This window comes from Fonsecaea erecta, assembly GCF_001651985.1.
Source record: "Fonsecaea erecta strain CBS 125763 chromosome Unknown Scaff5, whole genome shotgun sequence".
Classification (NCBI taxonomy): domain Eukaryota; kingdom Fungi; phylum Ascomycota; class Eurotiomycetes; order Chaetothyriales; family Herpotrichiellaceae; genus Fonsecaea; species Fonsecaea erecta.
This window is the reverse complement of record NW_017387248.1, coordinates 847,987-873,224: the sequence shown is the minus strand read 5'-3', so window position 1 is coordinate 873,224 and position 25,238 is coordinate 847,987. Positions and strand designations below refer to the sequence as shown.

Sequence of the window (25,238 nt, the reverse complement as noted above, 5' to 3'; positions counted from 1 at the left end):
CATTTGCCAGCTGTTAGTCAGTCCCTTGGGCTGATATCGGTATTCGTTAAAGATACCTTCGGCTCTGCACCCAGACATCACATCACATCACATCACATCACAGCGTCTGTGTGTCTCCCACTTTGTTTTCCCCGTTCTTCGCTCCGACCAGCACCATCGTCCTCCTGAGCATCCCTGCTTGCTGTCCAAGTCCCGCCTACTCTGCTCATCAGAACTATTTCTCTCTGAGCCGCTGTGGTGGGAAAATCGATCGCCGCCCGCGGAATGGTTCCTACCCAGACGCGACGGGGGAGAGGCGTTTCCGGGTAGCTTTCGCTCTCGCTCTCGGCGAATAGCTTGACGCGTGACGAACTTCAGAGTTTATTTCTCAACTGACCGGTTGAACTCCTTTCAGACCGAATGTCCTCTTGGCATATAGCCCAGGTCCTCCATAATCAATAAGTGCACACCCTGTCCATTCTCGATATCCAAACGATCGGAACTGTGCGTGACAATCAATGACCAGAGTCCAAACCTCAGGTGCGCCACAAAGGCATCTTGATCGTGGAGGTAGTAGCGAGTTGCGGGATTTTGCCCTCATCGCACGCATATGTCATGCATCATCACTCATGACTGACTGGCGATGTGACCCGGTGTGGGACACGTAGACCGATCATCCACTGAAGAAGACTTTCTCCAATTTTCGAGTGAGGTTGACGCAGGGGGTGTCGACGCCTCGGAGGAAGACGTCTGCAGCCCAAATGACGGCCAGGACAATGATGATCGACGACTTGAGGAACTCCAGCTGGAACTGTCTCATGATATCCGGTGTTTCTATTTCGGGTGTTGGAGGGAGAATCTGAAAGTTTTTTCAAGGAAGGGTTAGTTCAACAATTATTGATCACAGATTGAAAAGGGAGGAATGGCTTCCATACCAAGTAGCCCAACGTGTGGATGACCGGACCATGCATCACGTACAGAGGGAAACTGATTTTCCCCAGGTACTGGATCGGGCTCCAACAGAAGGCCCTGTTTCGCCAAAAGCCCAGCCGCGACGACGACCAGACGATCATGACGGCGCCGATGTTGGGCCAGAAGCGATGCTTCTGGGTAAAGTTGGCGGGGATGAGGTTGGTCAGGGCCAGGTATCCCGGTGTGGCGTGGGCGTCAATATCCGGATAGGAGAGCAGGAAAAGGGAAGCGCAGAAAGCGGCCCAATACAGGAGCTTGGACGATAGTCGCGGCTTGTGAGGTGGTTGGCTGTTTGCGACCGACGGCAGCTCGGGCTGCTTGAGCGTCGTCCAAATGATATCCAGCTCGGCAATCACCATTCCCGCCCAGAACGGACACAGTTCCCACCGGTCCCATGAGATGCCCCAAATGATCAGTGCCGCCAGAGTCGACAGCCTCAGCCGGGCGGACATCCTCGCGACCATCATGTGCGTCAAGAACAAGGCCATGCTGCATCGAAACTCGACGGGGATGGTCCAGAGATGCCGATCGAGCTCGATGGAGCCTGCGAAGATATTCCAGTTGAAGACGTCCACAAAGATTAGCATCTGCACCAGCCAGTCCGTAAACTGCAGCCAGGGGTTCGGTTGAGTGTAGCAGTGGCTCTCACGGATCATGCGCATTTGGTTGGAAAACCCTTCGGTGAGTTTGTACAGGTTGAGCTGGGCCAGACAGATGACGAGGAACGTCGAGGCGAGGCATGGGAGGAACAATCTCAACCCCCGTCGGAAGATGGACGAGGTCATGGTCGTCATCAGCTGTTCTTGCTGCCGCGACCGCATCTGCTTCAGAGGCTTGTAGCTGAGTGCGTAGCCCGAAATTACAAAGAAGATGGCGACCATGGGAGGGCCAGAGTAGAGAAGGCGGACGATGGGTAATCGTAGATATTCCCGAAAGACAGAGATCGGCTGGTGTTCTGGGTCCGGGACGGCGCCCCAGGCGTGGGCAATATCAAAAGTGCCATAGGTGAGGTGACAGATGAAGACCACAAAGGCAGCAAGCCCACGCATGCCATCGAGAAATGCCGTTGGGGCAACCTTGTCTGGTTTGGCCTGGTCATTATGAAGCCGTCGTTGGAGAAAACTCGGGATAAAGAGGTTGAACAGTTGACTTAAGATTTTTGTCAGGTATTTGACCGACAAGCATAAGGTGATCTTGGGTATCTGGCGAGAGGAGCCGATGCTCGTCCAGGAGCTGGTGCTTGTGGTCTGTAAGTTGTAGTCGAAGTCGTGCTTCTCGTTCAGGAGTCCGACGTGAGATCCATCTGAACTGGATCGCGAGGAGCCAGTCCTCGACGGGCTCATGGTCTGTGCCGGCGAGGGAGGTGTCTACATTAAGCAAAAAGGACGTGAGACGGCACACATCGAGCGGTGACGCGTACACTGTGCACAAGAATCGCTTTGGAAAGTGAAATCCGGGGTGAAGGAGGTCTGGAGTTACAAGAAAGGAGAAGGAAATCAAAGAGGCGCCTTTACAGCCCCAAATCCACCATCGAACGCCAAACACGGGGGAATGGCCCAACATCCAGACTATTTTTGATGTTTTCCCGGGTTTGGGGCCAGTTGCTCAGCCCATCAGGCCATCAATACTCCGTAATGCCTCAGTGAAATCCATCAATCACTCCTGTGCAACGTCTGTTTCGCTTGGCAGATCATCCTTCTCCACAAATTGTCCACAAAATTTACGCGTATCAAGCCAGTCACCTTTAGCTCTTGCACCGTCTTCTGAGACATGATCAGCCCTCTGTGCAAACAACTGGCCAACGTGTGCGTTAATCAGGGTATGAGGAAGACGATGGAGCAACACCATATAGTATCACTCTTGTTGAAGTGACTCTGTAGGTTTTGAGGATTTCCAGGTGACTCTCTCTACAGGGACTTCGAAACACGAAACAAATAGGGTGAAGGATGAACTCCGTGGCGCAAAGCAAAAAAAGGAGGTGGCGTTTCCGGGGCTCGCTTGTGCTAGATTATGGGTGGATTCGGGTGGGTAGGTCGAGATTTTACCGCCGTGCCTGGAACCAGACCAAGTGTTGTCACCAGTGATCACCAGTCACCAGTCAACAGCAGAGCATTCCATGAGATGAATATGTACAGTACGAAGTGTGTATGTACAAGATCAGGAAGTGCTCTTGACCAATTGTGCTGGTACACGTAGCTGTTTGAACTAATCGGGATATTTTCGAGTCGTCTGACAGATCTTTTTTGTGACGATGCAGTTCCTTTTACTTCTAAAGACGTCGCATTGTAAGGCGACGTGCCGCATTCACCACACTCTCCTTCAAGCCAGTCTACAGCGAAGCTCTTCTCTTTGAGACTTCATCAGTAGGATGTCCAGATACTAATGGTAATTCCTGCAGAGTTCGAGTCTTGAACCGATGGAATCTCTGGGTAACTTCTCACAGTATTGCTTCCTTCCCTTGTACGAGTGTTGGTTGATTGAGTGCTGACTCGTGCTTTAGATTGTTGCACAGTAGATGCATCACGATCCACGCGGGAAAGGGCGATTGCAAATTCTTCGTCCACGAAGCCCTTCTTTCGAAGTCTAGCTCGGAATCGCTTCAGAAACTAGTTAAGCCAGGCTGGAGGGAGTCATCAGAAGGATGCATTGACTGGACGCACACAAATTCCCAGACAGTTGAGCGAGTCTTGACATGGCTTTATTTTGGCGACTACCAAAGTCCTGACCCAGTACCCCGAGAAGTCGGAGACCCACATGAGACAGGCAGCGACAGACATGCTTCAGAAACAAGAGAGGGCAGTCAACCAGCGGCACAGGGTAGTGAAGGTGTCGATGATACACCGGTTGAAGTCGAACCAGAGTTCGAAGCCGAGATCGCAACTGACGAGCCAGAGCCCGAGGTAGATGCCGTACCAGACAGTCCAGCGGCAGAATCGGACCCTCTGGAAGCCGAAGATCCAGAACTCCAAAATGCGATATTCGAATCATGTAGCGTGCGTCCACTGACTCCACTGGGCAAGTGTGTTGGAGTCCCCCCCCTCATGACGGTATATAAAAGTGCCGGCGGAGTATTTCAGGATCGGGAGTTCCCTCACAAAGCTTTTTCCTACTTGGAACCATTGCTCGCCCATGTCGGAGTATACAGTTTCGCAAAGTATCATCTGCTCTCCGGGTTGAAGGAACTCGCCCTTCAACGAACAATCGTCACGTTGAGGAAATTGGATTGCTCGGTGGACCATGCCGAGCAGGAACTCACAAAAGCCATTGAATTTGTCTATGACAACATTCCCGCCGACGAAGAAAACGAAGAACCGATGAGGAAGCTCTTCTCTCAATTTGCAGCTGCAAATTACACTTCCCTTATGCATGGTAGCTTCGAAGTGCTGTTTACTGGTGGCGGTGACTTCGCACTTGATCTGGCACGAAAATTATCGCGTCGCCTTCTTGCGCATGGGGTCTCAGCTGGCTTGGTAGAAGACGAGCTAGAAGGTCGCATACAAAATCTTGAGCTCCAGGTGCAGGAACGCGATCAAGAAATCAAGACTCTGAATGAAGATCTAAATGAAGCATTGAGATGGGGCCGTGGTCTCAACAAGAAAGGAAGGCGACGATAAGGGGCTGTTTTGTTCAAGACACTTAGGACTATATGACTTTTTACTCCGTTCTGTCTGTGCTGTATCTAAGGGGCGGCTCCCGCCCGTTCATTGTCATCCTTCCCATATCACGGCTAGCGTGACGGGCTACCGGGCATGAGGCTGCGCGCACCATTTTTCTTTCGTGACGCTACCGCCACCACTAGTTAGACTCCTTCCGCCTCAGACACAAGAATGCCAAGTGCTCAAAACGACGCACTGACACCAAAGGCACAAGACGAGGAGACAGAGGATTTGCGAGGTGAGGTGAGATTTACCACTCCCAACCCGCGCGAGAGGGGCTGCGGAACGGAGTATCGAGATAGAGGCTCATGTCTTGCGGGCCTCGGAGAAGATAACATCGACCTAGCTAAGATAAGACAAGACTAAAAGAGGGTAGTGCTCTAAGGACAACACTAACACAGGGGAGGGCATTACGGGCCGCTTAATAACCCATGCCTAGGTTCTAGAATAGGCATAGCGGCTCTCGGCGCATAGTACTGTAACACTTAGGCAGCTGGGACGCTTAAATTGAATTCGTCATCATTATCAACCTTCCGTCTCAGAATTTCATATCATAATTGCACCCTAACAGTGATTCTTCCTGTTCCAGGTTACGCCGTGATACCTTCTGAGACTGTCCTTTCCTGGCCTGAGCGCGCTCAGCAAAACTCTGGGGAACTTGCATGCGATCGCATCAAACTAAGAACCACTGCGTTGTGCCTGAACGCGCTCAAGCTAACAACAACAACAAACATCAGTCCGACTGCCCTGAAGCACCAACATGCGATCATACCAAACCCAGTGACTCAAGACCAGTCCAGATTCACCAGTCATCTTATCATCCTGATCAAGTTTCCGAATCATCAGTAAATCCGCATGCGATCATTTCAGACCCGTTTTCACTGAGCGACACGAAACGCGAGAACATCCACCATTTCATCATTTCATCATCATTCATCGATTTATTCATTGTTCATTCATCAGTTCTACCAGTCCAAGCTGTGAACACGTCCTCGAGACCCTAGTTACCACTTCACACAGACTACGCATCGCAGTCTGCGTATGATCAGTTCACCACTTCGCTTTCTCTCCTGAATAAGTTTCCCAACATCGTTACTATCCATCCGTTATCGATCAGTCAACATATCTTCAAACCTATAGGGCATCGGAATAAGCCTGCCGAATTCGAGACGTAACCGGCAATCCCGACTCGACGATGGCGACGGAGATGATAAACTTCAGGTTGTTAACGATCGCTCTATAGAAGAACCTGAGCCCGACCCTCCTGATCTGTCGACTTAACAGTTATCCTACACTACAGGACGTTCAAAAACGCAATTCTAAGTGCCAATCCAGCGTTCAATTGAAGATCTGATGAAAATGGCACCTATACGCCGCTAACCATCTACAAACACTGCGAACCCACTTCTCCAGGTCGGACAGTCTTCGATGTCCGGTGCTTGGAGCTCGTCCCCTCTCCTACCTCCTCCGGTAGCTAGAGAAGCTATCACGGTGTAAACTGGAACAGGAGGAATCACTGTTAGGGTGCAATTATGATATGAAATTCTAAGACGGAAGGAGTCTAACTAGTGATGGCGGTAGTGGCACGAAAGATAAAAGGTGCGCGCAGCCTGATACGCGGTAGCCCGGCACGCTGGCCGTGATAGAAGCACCATTCCTTGGACAGATTCAGTCACCGCCACTGCCTGTGGTAGTGAAAAGAGAGGACACGATGGAAGAGGAATACGAAGTGGAGGATATCTGCGACGCGAGATTCTTTGGCAGGGCCCGACAATTATAGTACTTGGTGAAATGGACAGGATATACAAAGGATCAAATGGTGCTGCTGGGAGTATGTGTTACCAGGATGCGACGAGGCGGTACAAGAATTCCACGCATAGGTACCCAAAGAAAGCTGGTTCTACCGTATGCTACGACTTCAGCACCAAAACGAAAACGAAGATGGAACGAAAGGATATCAAACCTAGGAGAGAGCGACCACGGGTCGTCGACATCGGTCAGGGCATTCAGCACGGTTCGGTTCACCTTTTAGGATGGAGGAGTTGTTAGGATGTTATCGATTACCTTCGAGGATGAAGGACTGATTTTGAGGGAGGTTGATATCACGGACAGCGTGGCGGGCTACCGTGTATAAGGCCGCGTGCACCTCTGATCTTTCGCGCCGCTACCGCCATCACTAGTTAGACTCCTTCCGTCTTAAAATTTCATATCATAATTGCACCCTAACAGTGATTCCTCCAGTTCTAGGTTACGCCGTGATATCCTACCTCTGCTCCAGATACGCTTTATCTGAGACTGCATCTCGTCACGATCAATGGTCAATATGAGCCAATTCGCCCATCCCACCAACCCCCGACTCTAAGCGTAGTGAGATATCCTAACGGTGTAGATCCAACTGCCATGACATCCCCTGGGCAAGGTCACGAAGAATTCTGTCAATATGACTGCCAGCGGCACTCAGATAGAGTATATGTGCAATGGCGGCATGAAGAGCAAGAAATCGTGGAGAAGGAGGGTCAATCGTTCGGGTGTCCGTTGCCGAAAGGGTGCGGCGCTCGATAGGAAGGATGGAAGGGCGTAAGAAATCCTCTCCTACTGAGTCGATCCGGTATGTATGCAATTGATTGCCTTGGGCTTCGAAATAGACTTCAAAACCGCCGAACAATCGGTGGAACTCCATTGTCAAAGTGATGGCATTGCACTATGGGCGAAATTGGGGTCGTCAGCACAGAATGACTTCAGCGATGTAACATCCCTTGCTGTCGATCGCACGACTTGGTTGTGCCAGGTTCTCGTCTCCACCAAACCCGAAACTACAATGAAGAGTAGACGAAATGAGGAAGCCGGTTTTGCAATTCACTGTACATGGAGACCTTGCTGATCTGTTTGGTGGTTTATGTTATGCAGTCTGGACTGGGCAGATTTACCGGATGTCCCAAAATAGAATCAAGAATTTCCCTCCATTTGTCGACACAGCACAGAAACAGAGACCCTTTTCCATATCTAGTCCGTACCGTACATTGTCCGTTGGTCCTCCATGCCCGATCCCGATCCCACAAACATAGTCTACAAGGTATACCTCGTACAAATGGGTACACCAATTTTCTCGAGATCCATAATGTCAGTCCGTTTCCGTCCATCTCAAAGACGATATACCCCTGGATCCACCAACGCTGTGATACCTCCTCGTTGCACCTCCGTCCTGTATCAAATCCCGTGGCCTACCTGTTCCATGATGTCCGTCTCGACAATAGGACCGTTGTATCTGCCCCGGAGGTACCCGAAATAGCTAGTCACACCAATGATCATGGTTCCACCCCATAACAAGCAGGACCAATTCATGGATTGGAGTGTCAAATCAGTCCGTACAGAAGGGAAGAAGCTGAAGGTCATGACGATGGCAATCCATATCAGGCCAAAAAAGTTGCAGAAGATGCCGAAACGGCGCCCCAGCGTCCAAGGGCCATAGTGTATGGACGAAGGATTATATATCTTCTTGTGCAGGATCAGGACTAGTCCGTCGTTAGCATCAAACGGACGACATCCAAATGCATAGGTCGCTGTCGCCTCGACCAATTTTAAGGGGGGGGTTTTCCATAACACTTACTGATGGGTATGGTGTAACTGCCGAGATAGCCAGACACGACTAACGAGGCAACGGCATTGAAAGCAGCCGATGATCCAATGTTGATTAATCCCAACAACAGGGTGATCAGAACCGAGAGCGCGACTGAGTACAATGGGAGCTTAGTTCGGGGCTCAACCCGAGAGATGAACCGAGATCCAGGAAGACCGTTGTCACGAGCAAAAGCCCACGTCATTCGGGACGCCGCAGCTAAAACCGCAATGGTAGCAAAGATCATCAACGAGAGGACGATCGAGGTCAAGGCGGTCGCTCCGCCATTCGACTTTACCGCCTGTTTGAAAATTTCGATGAAGGGGAAACCTGTCGGAGTTGAAAGCGCGTTGTCGATGTCGCCAATGCAGAATAAGATCGCGATCAGCATGGCGAAACCCATCAGCCCATTGAGACCAATAGAAGCCACCAAAGAGTGAGGCACCACCGTCGATGCGTTTTTGATTTCCTCGCTCATGTGAATGGCGCCGTCCGCCCCAATAAAAGCAAAAACGGTGGTGATGAGTCCCACAAAGAACGAGGTGCCCTTGTCGTAGCCTCCATTGGCCAAGTATTGCACAAAGACATCGTGAGCGGTGCCATGGGGTGCCAAGTATACCAGGGTGATCAAGACCCCGAAAAACCCAACAATGTGGACGATCAGGACCGCACCCTCAACCTTGGGGAGTTGCTTGGCGAGGTAGGTATTGAAGAGCATGGCTAAGAAGATGACGGCATACAGGAGAAGGGTCCCTTGCCACCTTTGAAAATCATAGCTGGGATAATTCAGAACGAGAAGCCCTTGAATGATGGTGCCGCCCAGATATGCCGCCGACGCGAGACAGGCTTGCCACGAGAGAACGGATTGCCAGCCTGTGATGAAGGAAAGGAAGTTGCGACAAGACTTAGGGGCAAAAAGGAATGTCCAGTGGTATTGCCCTCCGGCGGTTGGTGCCCTGTTCAAAGTCAATGTCACGAGAACCATGGCCGGCCTCTTGAAGGGAACCCACATTGAGACCATTTCAGCAAGCGAAGCAACAACGGTGAAGTATCCCACCCAGCAGAAGAGATACCCATACACCAGGCCGGCCGGCCCTCCGTCGGTCAATCCATACACGAAGACCGTTAACAGACCTTCCCAGGTGATCATGAGGGTGCAGGAGAAACCGAGCATGCTCATGAATCCAAAGTTGCGCTGTTCCCAATGTTAGTCCCGCCGATCTGTCGTGCAAGCTTTGCGATGCATTGTTGCCATACCCTCAGCTCCTGACGCTTTCCCAACCTGGCCATTTCCTGCTCATCTCTGTTGACCGACTTCTCGCCATTTTGCTCGGAAGAGGACCTGGAGTGATGGATCTCTGAGGTGAACTTGCCTCCGCTCTTCAGGGCGAATGCGTCCGCCATCGCAGCAACACTGTGAACTTGTTTCGCGGGTCCAATCGATCGGTCTCTTTTGGACTGATGCTGTCGTTCGCGCAGGCTGACAACAGGAAAGGATCGAATACTACTCAGACACAGTGAATGACAAAGCACCTGGAATCTCAATGAAGGCAAGCAAGAATATGACAGCAAGTCCCACGAGGCAAGACCCGCTTGTGATCAGAAAGTGAAAGGGGTTTCAGGCAGGCGATATACTCACAGGATCGTCGTTCTGCCTCGTGGTCTCCAGGCGAGGTACGAAACACTAAGAGGGTTTGTTCCATCGGATTGTCCTCCGCAACCCACGGCGAAACACTATGGAGTTGACCAATTTAGACAGTTCTTACCTGCCGGTGTGAAGCCACCATTCCCGAATGCTTATCGACAAGGGACCTGCGGCACTCGGGTTCCATGCACGGTGGTGGGTTGGGTGGTGACACGGATCAACCAGGATTACAAGATGGTGTCAAGGTATTGCTGTTGAACGAGGTAAGTCTCAACGTCTCTAAACCCTGTTTTAATTAGGGTGTCGGGCTTGCAGTAGCCTTGACATAGCGCATGAGAAGTTTCCTACAGCCACATCAAGTGGGAGAACTTCGACAAGCAATCCAGTGAGAGATCTTATCGTCTGGGATGCAGGGATGCGTGAACTTTGTTATTAGCGTTCTGTGACCCAGGTAAGAGTAGGGCTTCGTGTCCCTGATGAACCTTTCACGCCTTCGATGCAATTTTCTGATGTGATGTGAACACAACCGTCCCTGTGAACAGCCACATGCGAGATGAGGCAGACATGTCCAGGTTCTGGTGGCACTCCGCTTGACTGACTCTACATCCGTGATCGACGCGGAGTCTCCTAGTTTAGATACAATGTATCGTACGAGATTCGTGGGAGACTACTTTATAGGCACCAATAGTAAGACCATTATTGACAGGTTGGTGGCCACCAGGAAATATATTGTGGAGTTACATCGTCGCATGCACTGTGACAGTTCGCGGCACTCCAGGACCTGGAACCCCACGTTACCCGGACGCTTTCGTTCGACTCCAGGTCTTGCGGTCTGTGCTTTTGAGGGCAGATTACTTGGTGATTTGAGACGCCTTGGAGACTTCTGACAGGAACTAGTGGAGATACGCCATGTTGCCTACAAGGACAAGGGACATAGGCTAACACTACTTCAAGGTTTGCTCATGTGAACAGTCTCTGGCTGACACAGTGACAACTGTGAAAAGTCCGAGACTGGAGACTGGTTTGTAGGGCCCATTCCAGCAGGTATCGACACTTCCTCTTAGAGAGTGATCAACTAGCAGGACAAGTACGCAAAGGTATGTGTTGAAAAGTGGCATTCACGCAAAGATAACCCAATCGTCGGCTCTACATGCTGTCCATGGCCAATATCACGACTATTTTCCATCCACCGCCCTGATGTCGATCGCCGCCATGTCTTGGCCCTTGGGATTTCGACATTGGGGCCCGTCATGTACGGATGTGTTGGAATAATTTCGCCTCCAGGGCGAGCTGCTAGTTCGCAATGCTGGCGTGTGTCTTGAGCTTTGGTCGTGATAAGGCTAACGGCTTCTGACGCCAACAGCTAATAGTGGGCTAAATACTCCAGGTGTGAGGTGGGAAGGATCGGCAACTACGGGGTCTTGGGTGGCTTGTCTCTTCTCTGAAACAGGAAGGCAAATCGCGACAATTGGCACCGGATACAAACTTCATCCGGTCACTATCACGAATGACAATTCCATGTTCACGACCCCATCACCTCCACGACGGGATTGTTGATCTCAAGGTCCTACCCATTGCCTCTCGCCATTTCCCAGGTTTTAAGTCGGAGATATGAAGCATCTGAGACGTATTCGGAGAAGATCTAGGGTTGAGCTACGAGTAGTCGTCTTTGACATCTTTTGTCCACGGACTGAAGGGTTTGACTCCGGACCACGCGTTGGCTGGGAGGACATTCAAGTCACCCAAAGTTCCACATGAGCCTTACACTACTCCTGTACAAGTACAGTCAGCCAGCACAGAAGGCCGTTATCACTCCACAACTCCCAAAGGTCCACCACAGCGAGGGGCAACTGCCGTTGATGGAGGCTTGGGGGACGCTACGCGGGAGCACTCGGGGAGAGGAGATCGCCCGCTCCGACACTGCAGGACGCTAAATGCCCTGGACAACAGGTAAGGCAGAGGCGGGGGGGTTGGTGGCTTCACCAGCCCAAACTCTCGAGCATGTTCGTGAACGGGCACGACGGGTCAGGCCTCCCTCGCCCTTTCTCACCTCCACACCCACCGGGGTCCCTAAGCGCAGCCTAGAGCCTTGCTTTGTACCTTATTCCGACCCCTATGTTACAGCTTGGGCTAAGCGAGCTCATCTGAGAATGCGCCTATCTGCAAGATGACCAGGTATGCGCCTGTTCAGGCTTTAGTGGCCGCTTCTACTGGTTGCTGCACGTCCGCGCTTGTGCTGAGCTTTGCATATACTTCGTAACTGCTGACCTTGTTTGTACTGGCACAATCCTAGTCCAAATGGGAAAGCCTGTTATCGACATGCCTGACAGGGCCACCAGCGCCCATCCGAGAAAGCGCAATCGCCCCCCCTTGTGCGGAAGAGCCTGGCAATTGCAAAGACCGACCTTGCGTGGTTATCACAATTGCTGTCGCATCGCGCCTAACCATGTCTTCCTGCTACCCCAAGTGCAGGACAGTCGGTGCTCCTCATTTTCATAGCCCCCTGCTGCCCAGGTCTCAACGGTCTCGACGTCGATCAACTTCTCGCTGTCAGTGCCTGTCGGAACCTGCCCCTCGTCAAGCCTATCTATGAACTTAAAGACACTCAGAGGACGTCGTAAAAGTGCTCGGCCTCTCTCCTGACACTGCAGCCCACCATGGCAGGAATCCACAGGCTGCTCACTCGAGTTCCGTTGATATCGGCCACCCACAGAGGCCCTGTGGTGAACTTGGTCGCATGGATCACGGTGACAACCATGTGTCTGGCAGTTCTCACTGTCTTGACTAGTAAATTGGTGGTGTTAAGGAGACTGGTATGGAACGATTCTATTCTTATTACGGGAATGGTAAGCACTCGGCGAGATATGAGCGCGATGAAGACATGGCTGACTGCTTCACAAAGGTGCTCTCCATTGGATTTACCGTCGCAGTCAACCAGCAAGTCAGTGGAGGATTGGGATCTGAGATCTCGACCTTGGGCGTTGACCAGTACGACAAATTCCAAAAGGCGGGATATGCCTGGAACATCCTCTATGTCACCAGTCTATCCTTTGGCAAGACCTCGACGTTATCCTTACTCCTTGCTCTGTCGCCGAACAAGTCTTACCGCATTCCGATGCTGGTGACGGGCGGCTTGACGGTGGCGTGGGCAGTTGCATCGATCATCGCCAGTGCATTCCAATGCTCACTCCCCCACCCGTATCTGATCGCAACGAACAAGTGCTTTGACCAGGAGGGCTTTTGGGACGCTGTGGGAGTGATCGACATCATTATCGACGTGGCACTTATGGCCATACCGATATGGCTGGTGCACAATCTCCAGCTGCCCATGAAGAAGAAAGCCGCCGTGTGTTTCGCCTTTTCGTTCCGCACGCTGGCTATTGCCTGCACGATCTGGCGCATCAGTGAAATGCGCCACTTTTTCGACCGCAGCGCAGATGTCCCCTTCGAGAGCTGGCTACCCACGATCGCGACTATCCTGGAAGTCTTCTTCAGCATATTCTCGGCATGCGTCCCGCATCTCCGACCCTTCATGGAATCCATCCAAGCAGGCTACCTCTCTGGCGTAATTCAAGAAGGGGACGGGCGCTTCGGCTACGGCAACGACAGCTACTTGATGGGCAAGATGGCGGCGAGCAAGACCGGGTCGGCACTTAGAAGCAATGCGCTGAAAAGCGAGCTGCGTGGCGAGAGTCTTGATCTGCCACGCCAGGGAGCCACGATCGGGTCGATGAATGATGCGACCAGTCATGGCATTGGGCAAGCCCTAACGAGCAGCAACCGCATCGTGGTGAACAAAATTTCGACGGGCAGGGCGGAGAAGGAATTTGGCTCTGAGAGGCATCGCAGCGAGAGCATCAACTCTGACGGAGGCAGGAGCCACGGCAGTGACGGGAGCAAGGCCATGATCATCAAGACAACCAAGGAATGGAGCGTCAGTTATCAGGACGTCTGATCCGAGGTGATCTTGGTCTTTTCTCTCTCTTTTTAGATGCTGAAGGTTTTCCTGGGTACACGGAAAGGTTGGGACCGGGTGTATGAGTGGGTGGAAGCCGTACGTTGGGGCTGGCGCAAGGGCCGCAAAAGCACAGAGACCCCGGGGGATATTGTACATCTACATGGGTATTGTTCTCTAAAGAAATTTTGCGTGAGCAGACATGTCATGCGGTAACAAGCCATTCAGGTTCGGTTCATGCGACTGGATCTCATCTGGTGTTCCTGTCAAGGTCCCCTTTAGATGAAGACACAAAGAATTGCTGAATTATCTCCTCCTGCAGGTCTCTACGGCGGTCCACACGGATTGACACATCTCCACGATCGTCCAGGCAAGTCCATGCAAGCTGCGACAGATCCACCGGGGGAGCCAGGAAAACACCTTATCACGCCTACATTCCTGGCTTTCGCCACCAATTCAGGCACATGTTCATACAAGGACCAACGTTTATGAGCACGGCAAGGCCCATCCAACATGGACTGCTGTGCGCGAAGGGCAAGAACGTACTCCGAAGGCTCTTCCTTGCAGAATGGGTAGGTCGGGGTATTGCTGACGCGCCCATTCACTCACCCACCCCCAGCTACCGCCTGTGGCCACGTAGGATGCGGTTCTGGAAATGCCTATAATACATAGTGTTCATTCACTGTGAAGTTTCATCCTCGTTCAGATCCCTGATACATCGAGGTCTGGCCCTCCATCGTCCTCCCCTGGGTCCCAAGGATCCAAATGCCGGAGGAGTTGACTAGGTTGTGCACAAGAAGGCCACCCCCGGCCCTGTCCCGTCCAGCCCAACCCAGCCCTGCGTTGTGGTGGCAAACCACACTGGACGGGCCACTGTCCAGAGGAGCTCCCACTAATACACCAAACCATGGTGCTACTCCTACGGGGCTAATTTAATGTCAATGGTCCGTGCGCTTGAGCGTGTGCCTGAGCAGGGGGCCCCGGGCGAAGGAGGTGTTGATAGACGTGATGGGCACATGGCGCCTGGCCGTTACAAGTATTAGGACTTATCGCCCCCCACCCAACGTGTTCGTTTGCCGGGGAAAAGGATGCCGGTAGGGCGTGGTGACTGGGCCCGATTGATAGGCACCGAGAACCCCTGGCATCACTGGTTCCTGGATCGATTAGCCTCGTAATAATCAGGGGTTCTCGCCAGCGCGCGAGTTTCCCATGTGAGTGGAAAGTGTCAAGTGAGTTAGTGAGTGTTTATCTCTGGTATCTCTGGTATCTGTGGCATTTATCTCTCTTATCGGCGTTTGTCCTGGCTCCGTGGACAGAAGTGGATGGATTGGGAGAGGGTGAGAAATGGGGGAGAAGTTTGGGGGTGTTCTTGCTTGCTTTTGCGCTGCTGGATGGTAATAACGGGCCGGCACGCAACGATGGGTGAGCGGAAGCGGGACCGTGAACGTGGGCTGGCTGGATAAGCCCCCGGGTTCTGATAGGGCTGTCGATGTAACCATGTACAGTACCTGTCTATCTATCGACCTTTGCCTAGTCTTGCGAACGAAGTATTTGCAGAACGTTCGGGTTTAGTGTCGACGCGTTTCTCATAGCGCAAAATCCTTCATGCAGGAACGAGGGAAAACCGATCCCTTTCGAGGCGCAGGATGCAAGGCACCCGTTGAGAAAATCCTTTGGTGGATGTGTTTGTGCGTGTGTGGGACGCGGACAGGAAGGGAGGGAGGCCTTTCGACACGCCGATTACTTCTGTACTGTATGAATGCTTGGTCGGTGCTTGGGACCCTGGCAAGTTCATTCGAGTGCCCTTTCACCCACTTACCAAAACGGCAATGGAGAAAATACTTCGACAAAGGCTTTGCAAACATTTATACCCCCCGACCCGAAGAACTTAATTGTCATCTCCTGAACCATCCCCCTGGTGGATGCGGATGTGAGACCTATGGCGTGATTTGAATGTCGGAATGCTTGTCACGGCCCATAACGGAGGGAAGAGGTCTATGAGTTGTCTGTACGTCCGAAGCTTGAAGCGGAGGCTTTCTTGTCGCCAACGTCTTGCAGCTTCTGAAGAGGATCTGATCGTGGTGCTGCGGCGAGTTCCCGGTCCAGGTTCGACAGTTTGGATAGTTTTCGCAGGATAATGCGAAAGGTGCGTCAGTCACACTCACTGTAGAATAAAACTTGCTCGTGTTAAGGAGACCTCTCGAGATGCGTCATTCGCGTCACATTGAAGTCTTGCTTCTCCTGTACTGCTCAAGCAATACAAGGTCCAACAAGAGCATCATTCAGCAGCTAGGGAACGACTGATACTTTCCAATCGCGAGTGATGATAGCTGCGCGCCACATGACAATTCCAATATCAAGAGCTTCTGGTCGGAGAACACCTTCCGGAAAGGGTGACGAGACGGATGTCGGTATCATTGATTCAAGGCCCATATCCCTGGATGAACCAGATGTCGATAGCATTGACATGTGCTCACATCTGTGGGAGGAAAGCAACCACCTTTCCTGTAATATTTTCAACGCTCACTTTGGATCCAGTAGCTCGCTCGCCCAAAAATCCCACATTGGTGACTCATGGCAAATAGTCACCTCAATATTGATCTGGCAGCTCTCCGGGAGCCTCCCCTGCTGTCCCATACTCGCACAAAAGAGGAGAACGCGCTAAGATCGTCGTGGATGCGTGAGAAGCGGCAGTTCTCTGTGAGCTCATTGTTCTCGGTAGAGGAGCATAAGTGCTTACTTTCGTCCAAAAGGCTTGTGCGGGCGACCTGATGCGATGACGTGCAGATTTCTTTTCTCTCAGGAAAGCTCAAACATCTCCCAGGTCGTCGCCGGCTAGTGCTGACAGGCTCTGAACTCGAAGCCATATAGGCAGACATAGCTGTTTCATGTGTTCCTTCGTCGAATATCTAGTCCAGCTTTATGCAGAGCGTAGAGAATTGAGGGACTCCAGCATCGCAGACGTGTGAAGGTGCGATAAGTCGCGCTCAAGGGGACACCTGATGGTGTCAACCCCACCGCGACGAGTAATGGGTGCAAGGCCACTGCCATGATGGATTACGCTTGTTGAGAGGAGGCGCATATGCGAGGTCTGTCGAAAATACCAGTAGGAGGCCAAAATCATTGTGTCGCAGAGAAGGAGACGTCCAAATATGAGGTATCAAAAGCGAACGCAAGTTGGCGCCCATGCAAAGGAAGAGGATGCCTCCGGACCGCAAGTTCGGTTAATGCTCGGTAGAATCAAACCACACCAAATTTGGATGGGAATCAATTCTTCACGATATAGATCTATTTCCTGGCGTTATCCTTGACCTCTACGCCGTCTATTTGACCTCGCCGCCGCCTGTTTTGTGTAACCAACCTTATTATTCTTTCCATCCCAGCGAGGAAGCCTTGTTGCTTCGATTCAACTAGCCCAGTACTCTTCTACGGACTTGCTTGCCTCTGCCACTGCCACTGCCAATGGTGGGAGGCGCCGTCAATGGCGGTAGGTTGGGCGCCGATTTAAGAGAGTCCTCGGGAGAAGAACTGCGACGCGGCCGTAGCCGATCTATCGTCTGTAGAGCTAGTTGTATCAACCAAGTTGAACTCCATGGCGGAGTGCTCTTTTGTCTATCTTCTACTTCTTCCTGCCCTATTTTATCTACGGGCATCGGAATCTGTAAATATCTCTATAGCGCCTGTACTATCGAAGCGATCAAGCAAAAGGTGCCCATAAACGAGATCCGAGGCCTATAATGTAGGCGGCGGCGAGGTCAAATAGACGGCGTAGAGGTCAAGGATAACGCCAGGAAATAGATCTATATCGTGAAGAATTGATTCCCATCCAAATTTGGTGTGGTTTGATTCTACCGAGCATTAACCGAACTTGCGCTCCGGAGCCGCTGAGATAAGCATTACCAAATTAAGTATGGTTCAAAGGTACTCTAACCCAATATTGACGTTATGGCCCCCACTCTCGGCAAAACGATTTTACGTACCCACAAGGCTTGGGGTGCCAAGGGAGCCCCGACCAGGGCCTTGAATAGAAGTACATGTCATGTACCATACCATGCAGGTCGTCTTCTGTTGTCGCGGCGGATTATATTCGTATGTGTTGAGAACCCAATGCCCAGCTCACATTTCCGGGGACAAACTTACTTTATTTCGAAAATGGCGGTGCTCGCTCTGCAGTGATACGACTACACAATGGATCAACATGTAACCTTCGTTTTTGCAAAGCAATCCTCTGTAGGTTTCCCATCTGGAAACGCCTCAGTAGAAGGACGCTCACAGATCAAGAATCATATTCAAATGAAGGTGTATACATTATCTGTTCGAGGGCAGCTATAACTGCTTGGTATGGTATGGCCGTTAAGACGTTAATATCTTCCACAAAAATTGAAAGTCGTAAAGAGTGCGTTAGGTAGCAAAGCATGCACTGCTTTCCTTGCCTCCTTAATTCAACTCCGTGGGGTATCCAGGTTCTTTCTCTTCTCCTCTTATTCTTCCCTTGCTCCTCAACCAGCCCCGATCTTCTGATCTTCTCAACTCATTAGTTCGCAACACACCGAACAGGGCTGTCTTGTCCTTTTTCTTTCCGATGTATGCTGCTTCCGCCGATCTCTTGTCTCGTGCTGACGTAGAAACCACGTGGTTGGCACGCGGCAGTTTTACGCATGGTGCTCGGCCTCCTTTTCGGCCTCTTTCTCGGCGTTTGACTCGTCGCTGCTGCGTTCGGCAGCGGGGGTAATATTGTCGGGTTCGGCGATATCACCAGTTCCAGCCTCGCGCCGGATTCTGGCCATCTCTTCTGGAGAAGGAGCAACCCATTCGCTGCTCTTCCATGGCTTCACACCGAGAATGTACATGGTATCAATCTCTTCCAGTGTTCGGCCCTGGCCTTCAACAACAAAGAAGTAGACCAGGGGAATGGCAACCAGGTTGCAGCCAGCGAAGACGTAGCCGTAGAGGAAGTCAATATCTCCGGTGATGAAAGGTGTGAAGAAGGCGATGAGGAAGTTCCACAGCCAGTTTGAGGCGGTAGACATTGCCATGCTCTTGGCCCGGTATCTTGACGGATACATTTCACCGCACTATTAAGCACGTTAGCACCTGTATCTGCTTGCTAGAAGTGCTGGGGGAAGTGGTGAGGGGGGAACGTGCGCCGAGGAGCCCTCCTCCGGACGCAGATATTCTTCCACCAGACCACTTTTCAAGCTGAAAACAAAGAGGAAACACTGACAATCGTCCAGATGATAGGACCCCACGTAGTTGCAAAGCCGAAGATAAAGAAAGAAGCCATTACAATCATGGCGGTGCCGCTTGATTCGGTTTTTTGGGGGTCGTGTTTGTCCAGGGAGAAGTGACCGACGTTGGCGAAAATCAAGAACATAAGGAACATCCAGGCCGACCCGAACATGAGAGACTTGCGACGGCCGTAATGTTCGACAATGTACAAGCCATAGAATGTGGTTCCGAAGTTGATGCCGTTCAAAATCACTGATATCGTGTTAGCAGTTGTGTAGAACCAAATTGGGAAAGTGGAGCCTCCGGCATGTGCCAGTAGCGCTTCTGGAAAGGCTTACTTTGCGTCTGCGAATGACTGTTAGCCTCTGTCTGACAAGTACTGAGTCCATAACAATAGTAGGATGTGTCTGGCGGGGGAGGAGGGCGGCAAAAGGGGCAAGGCTGAATGGGAGTCCGCTCCCGCGGAATGGCTTGGCACTTACCACAAAACTGTTGTTGATACCCGTTGCTTGGCTGAAGACTTTATTAGCCGATGGTCGGAGAGACTTGTGACAATAGTCTTTCCCAGAAGTGGGAAGCAGAACTGCAGGGATGTAGTAACTCACAATATCACTGTGCCGTAGTAGAAGAAGTAGTTGGCACCAGTCAACTGTTGGAACATCTGCAGTGTCATGCCCAGGACGATACGGTACGTCATCTTGGGGGCTCTGAACATGCGATACCATTCAGTAAGGAGACCGTCCTGCTTGGCTTCCGCCCGAAGCTTGGCCTCGATCTCCTCCAACTCAACATGGACGCTGTAGTGGTTTGGTGGAGCACCATAAACCTTTTCCATGATTCTTTTGGCTTCCTCTGTGTGTCCTTTGCGGTACAGGTATCGCGGGGTATCGGTGAAAAGCAAGATGCCGCCGCCGAGGATGAAGGCCCAGACGAAGGCGATTCCCATGGGAATTCTCCATGATCCAGAATTCCCCCTTTGGTGCTCGTAGGTACCAAAGTTGATGCAGGCAGCCAAGAAGATACCGAAAGTGATCTGTATGGATAGTCAATAGTGCCACTCGCGCCGACGTGATCGAAGATATGACATACAAAGAGCTGGTAGGTACTGATCAAGGACCCACGGATATGTCGGGGAGCAGTCTCAGCTGTCGTCAAGAGTCAGTCAATGGACAAAACGCGACCTAGACAAACTACCTACCCATGTACATTGGCACGAGCAACGACAAAGCGCCGACACCGAGACCAGCAACCCATCGGCCCATCATGATCTGGTACCAATGATGTTCCGAGGAGATCATGACAATGTTGCCAATGCAGAAGATAACGCACCAGAGGGTCACGCTCAGCCTTCTGCCGATAAAGTCGGCAATGGGAGCAGCAACCAGTGCTCCAATCAGAGTACCGATCGACAGCTATACCACTTAGCCCTGGTCCGTCAAGGGGGTAGTCGAACTTACCATTGCCACAATGAGGCCGGATCGCACGTTGCTGAAATAGTACGTTCCATCACTGTGACGCTGACCGAATCTCTGCAGGAAGTCTGGCATGGCAAGGAACCCAGAAATCTGGCCGGTATCATAACCAAAGATAAAACCGCCCATAGAGATGAGGATACCCATCCAGAACGATGCCCATGTTACTCGTCGCAAGGGCGAGTAGTCCAGGCCAGCCAGCGACTTCCTCGCCTCGGTCGCCCCAGGAGCATTTGGATTGTACTTGTCGTATTTCACCCAGTTGGAGAGGCCGAGCGACTCGCGAGTCAGCTCTGGCCTCCGAAACTTGAGATAACCCATGTTTCGCTTTTAGTTGTTCAATCAATACTGTGTGCTGAAAGTTGGGGGAGATCTGCTAGAACGTATAGACGCTGCAGTCTTTCTTATAGTCACCACGAGGTTCGCCCCAATAAAATCCATGCAGGTCCACGTGGATGGTGGTTGTCTTCCAAGGTTACTTCGAGAAAAGCGGAGGAGTGCGGATGACCTGAATGTAGAGTATGGAGATGTGTGGTGGCATATCCAATGGTGTATCATGATGAGCGATTTCTGAAAGGGCTCTGTAAGCACGAGCCCACCTTCTCCTTCATTGCTAGCCACAGCGACAAGGCTCCCAGGCGATTTACGACAGCGCATACCGCTTCCAACACATTATTCGACCCACCTGGTCAAACAAGGGCCAGGTACATGGTTGTTCGCACGAGAGGCCTGACGCCAATCTGCGAACGGCGTCGGGCTGCAATCAGATGTCGGGTCGTACTGTCCTACACACAGATCATTCAAAGTGCCAATGAATTTTGATGCTGTACTCTACGAGGCTCTTCGGAGCTCCGGTCTCCGATGCCCTCCAGCCATAGTGGCATAGCCAAGAGTCTGCCGGAAGGCTCGGACACACAAATGCAACTATTGCCCTTTGCGAGCCACTAGGACGCGGTCACTTGACCGATGACGAGATGCTGTGATGAGTCGGAAGGCAATTTGAACAAATGCCTTCTCCTCATGTAATTGAATCTCGTGTTTTGCCCCACGGGGGAAGACCTCTCGGCAAACACGAACAACCATGTAAGCTGAGCAAGCAACGAGGGGGAATCGACTGCTGTGGGTGCGAGGACTCAGCACTCAGAATCCTCGAGAAGCTCACAAATTCGGTAGTGGTTCACATGATGACAGATTTCGAGCTTCTCCAGAGCAGCAAATACCAAGTATACGGTTTGAGAAGTTTACAGTATCGCCCAAGACACCAGATCGACAGGAGGGAGACGCTACCATGAAGCCTCGTAAGAAAGTGGTAGATTCTCGGATCCCGGAGGGCGTGGTGGCGCCTCGGATCTAGCAAGTCTGAGGGAAAATGATGTCGGCGGCGTAAACAAGCATCTCATGGCTTCCTTCGGTCGGTTATCCACCGAGCTTCGCAAGAGTCAGGTGATATCAAAACCCCTTTCCTGGCGAATCACTGGCGTTTACAATTACCGAGACGGACAAACACCTATTCGCCATTTCCTTTTTTGAGTCATTAGGCCATCGTGCCACCGCTGTCCCCGAGTTCGTGAAGCCAACCCGGGTATTACGAGTTGGAGTAATACCTCCTTTGCTTGTTTGTGTAGGTAAGGCTTAATTCCAGCAGTTTAGCCTGTTTCAGGATGGCGCGTGGAAGTCAAGACGTCGGACCATGTTTTTCCTGGTGACATTTGTCGTGCATTAATAATGCGTCATTAACCTTGCCTGATCATCATAAGGGTAGCCAGCAAACCCTGTTTAGTTAGTCCGTCCCGAGCCATTGCAAAACTCTCGAACCACGCGGGCAGATTTCTTGATGCTACGCCATGGCCTGATTTTTGAGTTTCCCAGGGTAAGCATCACCTTTTGGCAAATTCGGATTTTCTTTGTATTTTGAACGTCGTTCCCGCCTCCCTGTCAGCTCACCGTTACCAACGAGGAATGTAACGTCGACTGATGTGGAGAAATGCATTTGTGCCTGGTCGCTTGCCGTGTTACCAATTGTCGTGGCGAAACAAACAATTCACATCTAGCCTGGACGCACCTTTCGCACATCGCGATCTGTATATGAAACTACGAGCTCAGCATCGACGATCTTCGACCAGATCCGGTTCTGTGCTGACCGGTTGCCTTGCATTCTTACAACCCTTCCATCTCTTTTTCTTTCTCCAGAAATCACCTCGACTACTGTTTCAAATGTGACAGATTTTTGGGCGAGCATAAGCTTTGAATGTGAAGGGTGGGGGCATGTAGCTCCATGAGAAAATGAACGATATGGTGTACTCACAGCGTTCCGCCGGTACCATGGCTTGTCCTGTCGTATACTCAGAGAGCTCGTACCGGAGGCTCTCACTGAGAGACCCAGCGACGCAGTGAGACTTTCTTGGGATTGGAAGAGAGGAGAGCAGAGTAAGATTTCCTGGGGATTGAAGGGGCCGAGTAGTGAAAGGCGGTCCTTAATAGGGTAAGCAGGAATCCCCCACAGATGAGAGCCAGCCTGCCTGGTGGCGGAGCTTTCTGTGTCAAAGCAGCCTTCGTTGGCAGGAACTGATTCGGTGGAGGACTTCATGGATACTAGGAAGAAGGACATCGTTGGCAGGAACTGGGTTGGTGGAGGACTTCATGGATACTAGGAAGAAGAATATCGTTGTGAAAGAGGAGAAGGCTAGGAAGAAGAGCGCGAGGAATAAATGCAGGAGAGGCCAGCCAGCCGACTATTCAACTGAAGCTATTGCCATTGGTGGCAAGCGACCGCCGTGGCTGAAAAGTCGGCGGTATCGAGAGGGTCGGTCCGTGGATCGTGTGGGAGGGCTGGACGGTGCTTGGCCGGCGTCCATGGTTGCGAGAACAGGATTGGCTTCAGCAGCTCAATAATGAAGGTTACAGGATCAACTGAAGCTCAAATCAATGTTGCAAGAGGTAACAGCCCAAATGAAGCTAACTGTAGGGTCAACAGTGATGAAGGTGAGAGGATTAATAGTAACGAAGGTGACCGGATCAATAGAAGCTCAAATGAATGTTATAAGAGGTAACAGCCCAAATGAAGCTGATTGTAGGATCAACAGTAATGAAGGTAACCGGATCAGCAGAAGGTCAAATGAATGTTGTAAGAGGTAAGAGCCCAGATAAATCTGTTGTAGGATCAACAGCAATGAAGGTGGGAGGATCAACCGCCATGAAGGTGGCAGGATCAACAGCAATGAAGGTAACCGGATCAGCAGAAGGTCAAATAAATGTTGTAAGAGGTAACAGCCCAGATGAATCTGTTGTAGGATCAACAGCAATGAAGGCGCTGTTGTATGTTCAACAGCAATGAAGGTAACCGGATCAGCAGAAGGTCAAATGAATGTTGTAAGAGGTAACAGCCCAGATGAATCTGTTGCAGGATCAACAGCAATGAAGGTGAGAGGATCCACCGTCATGAAGGTGGCAGGATCAACAGCAATGAAGGTGGTAGGATCCACAGCCATGAAGGTGGCAGGATCAATAGCAACGAAGGTGACCGGATCAACAGAAGCTTAAATGAATGCTGTAAGAGGTAACAGCCCAAATAAAGCTGATCGTAGGATCAACAGTGATAAAGGTGACAGGATCAACAGCAATGAAGGTGATAGGATTAATAGCAATGAAGGTAACCGCATCAACAGAAGCTCAGATAAATATTGTAAGAGGTAACAGCCCAGATGAAGCTGTTGTAGGATCAACAGCAATGAAGGTGAGAGGGTCAGCAGAAGGTCAATGAATGCTGTAAGAGGTAACAGCCCAGATGAAGCTGTTGTAGGATCAACAGCAATGAAGGCGCTGTTGTATGATCAACAGCAATGAAGGTGCTGTTGTATGATCAACAGCAATGAAGGTGTAGATACTTCAGGATATCTCTGACTTGATATTTGCATACGCCCACACGCCCATCATCAATGCTATCTATACATGGTAGTAGGGAGCACGTGGTAGACAAGCTGAGGGTTACTGGTACGGACCACCATTGTCTTCAACGAGGGCCAAAAGGTCAACTCCTCTTACACGCCTGTATATTTGCTTGTTTAAAGGCCGCCTACTAACAACATCAGACCTCTCTCTCTTGGCTTCGGGGCAAAAGTAGAATACAACGCCGGCAGACTGGCAAGCACTGTAGCAGTCGGGATAGGTCTTCTTGATGTCCACGGCGAGTCCACAATCAGATCAAAAACATATAACCCAGAGAGATGCGTACAGGCAGAAAAGGCCTTACATGCAACAGTCAGGAATAGAGGTGCAAGCACTTATTGACAACCGACAGTGCCGAAAGCGAGAAGCTCATGCTAGCCAGAGCCCTCGCAGGAAAGACTGAGGGTCCAGAAATGGCGGGCAAGAGGTTGAGATGTAGGATGAATCTGGGCTCAATCCAACAAACACTAGATAGCTAACCAAAGTTTGCAATTGCTCAAGCCAGCTGGTATAGGTCACACTCACTGCCACGTTCGACGTTGCCAGTTGAGGATCCAAACCGCTAGTCATGCGGAATCACTTCATCCTCATTCACCATAATACCAAGGAACGCCTCGATATGATTGGCTAGAGAGGGGTAAAGGGTACTACCTTGAGAGGTGCTAAAGTACATGGTGCAGAGAAATCTCGTCAAGGGCCGTAAGCAAAATACAGGGTAAGGGTACTACCTTTGAGGGTGCTGAAGTAGATGGCGCGGAGAAATCTCGTC

At 51.2% G+C, this 25,238-nt stretch overlaps 5 protein-coding genes across 5 annotated transcripts; 2 read left to right on the top strand and 3 right to left on the bottom strand.

Annotated features, from left to right (window-relative positions):
* Positions 1 to 652: 652 nt before the first annotated feature.
* AYL99_06378 (hypothetical protein) lies at positions 653 to 2,294 on the bottom strand (the record flags this gene model as incomplete). Its single annotated transcript, XM_018837887.1, has 2 exons — positions 653 to 838; positions 915 to 2,294. 2 exons carry the CDS (start codon positions 2,292 to 2,294, stop codon positions 653 to 655), a joined length of 1,566 nt encoding a protein of 521 aa, XP_018692447.1.
* A 1,073-nt stretch (positions 2,295 to 3,367) lies between these two features.
* On the top strand, positions 3,368 to 4,565 carry AYL99_06377 (hypothetical protein; the record flags this gene model as incomplete). Its single annotated transcript, XM_018837886.1, has 2 exons — positions 3,368 to 3,393; positions 3,452 to 4,565. 2 exons carry the CDS (start codon positions 3,368 to 3,370, stop codon positions 4,563 to 4,565), a joined length of 1,140 nt encoding a protein of 379 aa, XP_018692446.1.
* A 3,249-nt stretch (positions 4,566 to 7,814) lies between these two features.
* Positions 7,815 to 9,627, bottom strand: AYL99_06376 (hypothetical protein; the record flags this gene model as incomplete). The annotated part of the gene is made up of 4 exons (XM_018837885.1): positions 7,815 to 8,119; positions 8,215 to 9,179; positions 9,234 to 9,418; positions 9,481 to 9,627. The coding sequence occupies 4 exons, from the start codon at positions 9,625 to 9,627 to the stop codon at positions 7,815 to 7,817; spliced, it is 1,602 nt and encodes a 533-aa protein (XP_018692445.1).
* A 2,898-nt stretch (positions 9,628 to 12,525) lies between these two features.
* On the top strand, positions 12,526 to 13,823 carry AYL99_06375 (hypothetical protein; the record flags this gene model as incomplete). Its single annotated transcript, XM_018837884.1, has 2 exons — positions 12,526 to 12,714; positions 12,771 to 13,823. 2 exons carry the CDS (start codon positions 12,526 to 12,528, stop codon positions 13,821 to 13,823), a joined length of 1,242 nt encoding a protein of 413 aa, XP_018692444.1.
* A 4,652-nt stretch (positions 13,824 to 18,475) lies between these two features.
* AYL99_06374 (hypothetical protein) lies at positions 18,476 to 20,845 on the bottom strand (the record flags this gene model as incomplete). Its single annotated transcript, XM_018837883.1, has 8 exons — positions 18,476 to 18,898; positions 19,048 to 19,304; positions 19,391 to 19,397; positions 19,535 to 19,565; positions 19,658 to 20,085; positions 20,142 to 20,197; positions 20,251 to 20,464; positions 20,510 to 20,845. 8 exons carry the CDS (start codon positions 20,843 to 20,845, stop codon positions 18,476 to 18,478), a joined length of 1,752 nt encoding a protein of 583 aa, XP_018692443.1.
* Positions 20,846 to 25,238: the final 4,393 nt, after the last annotated feature.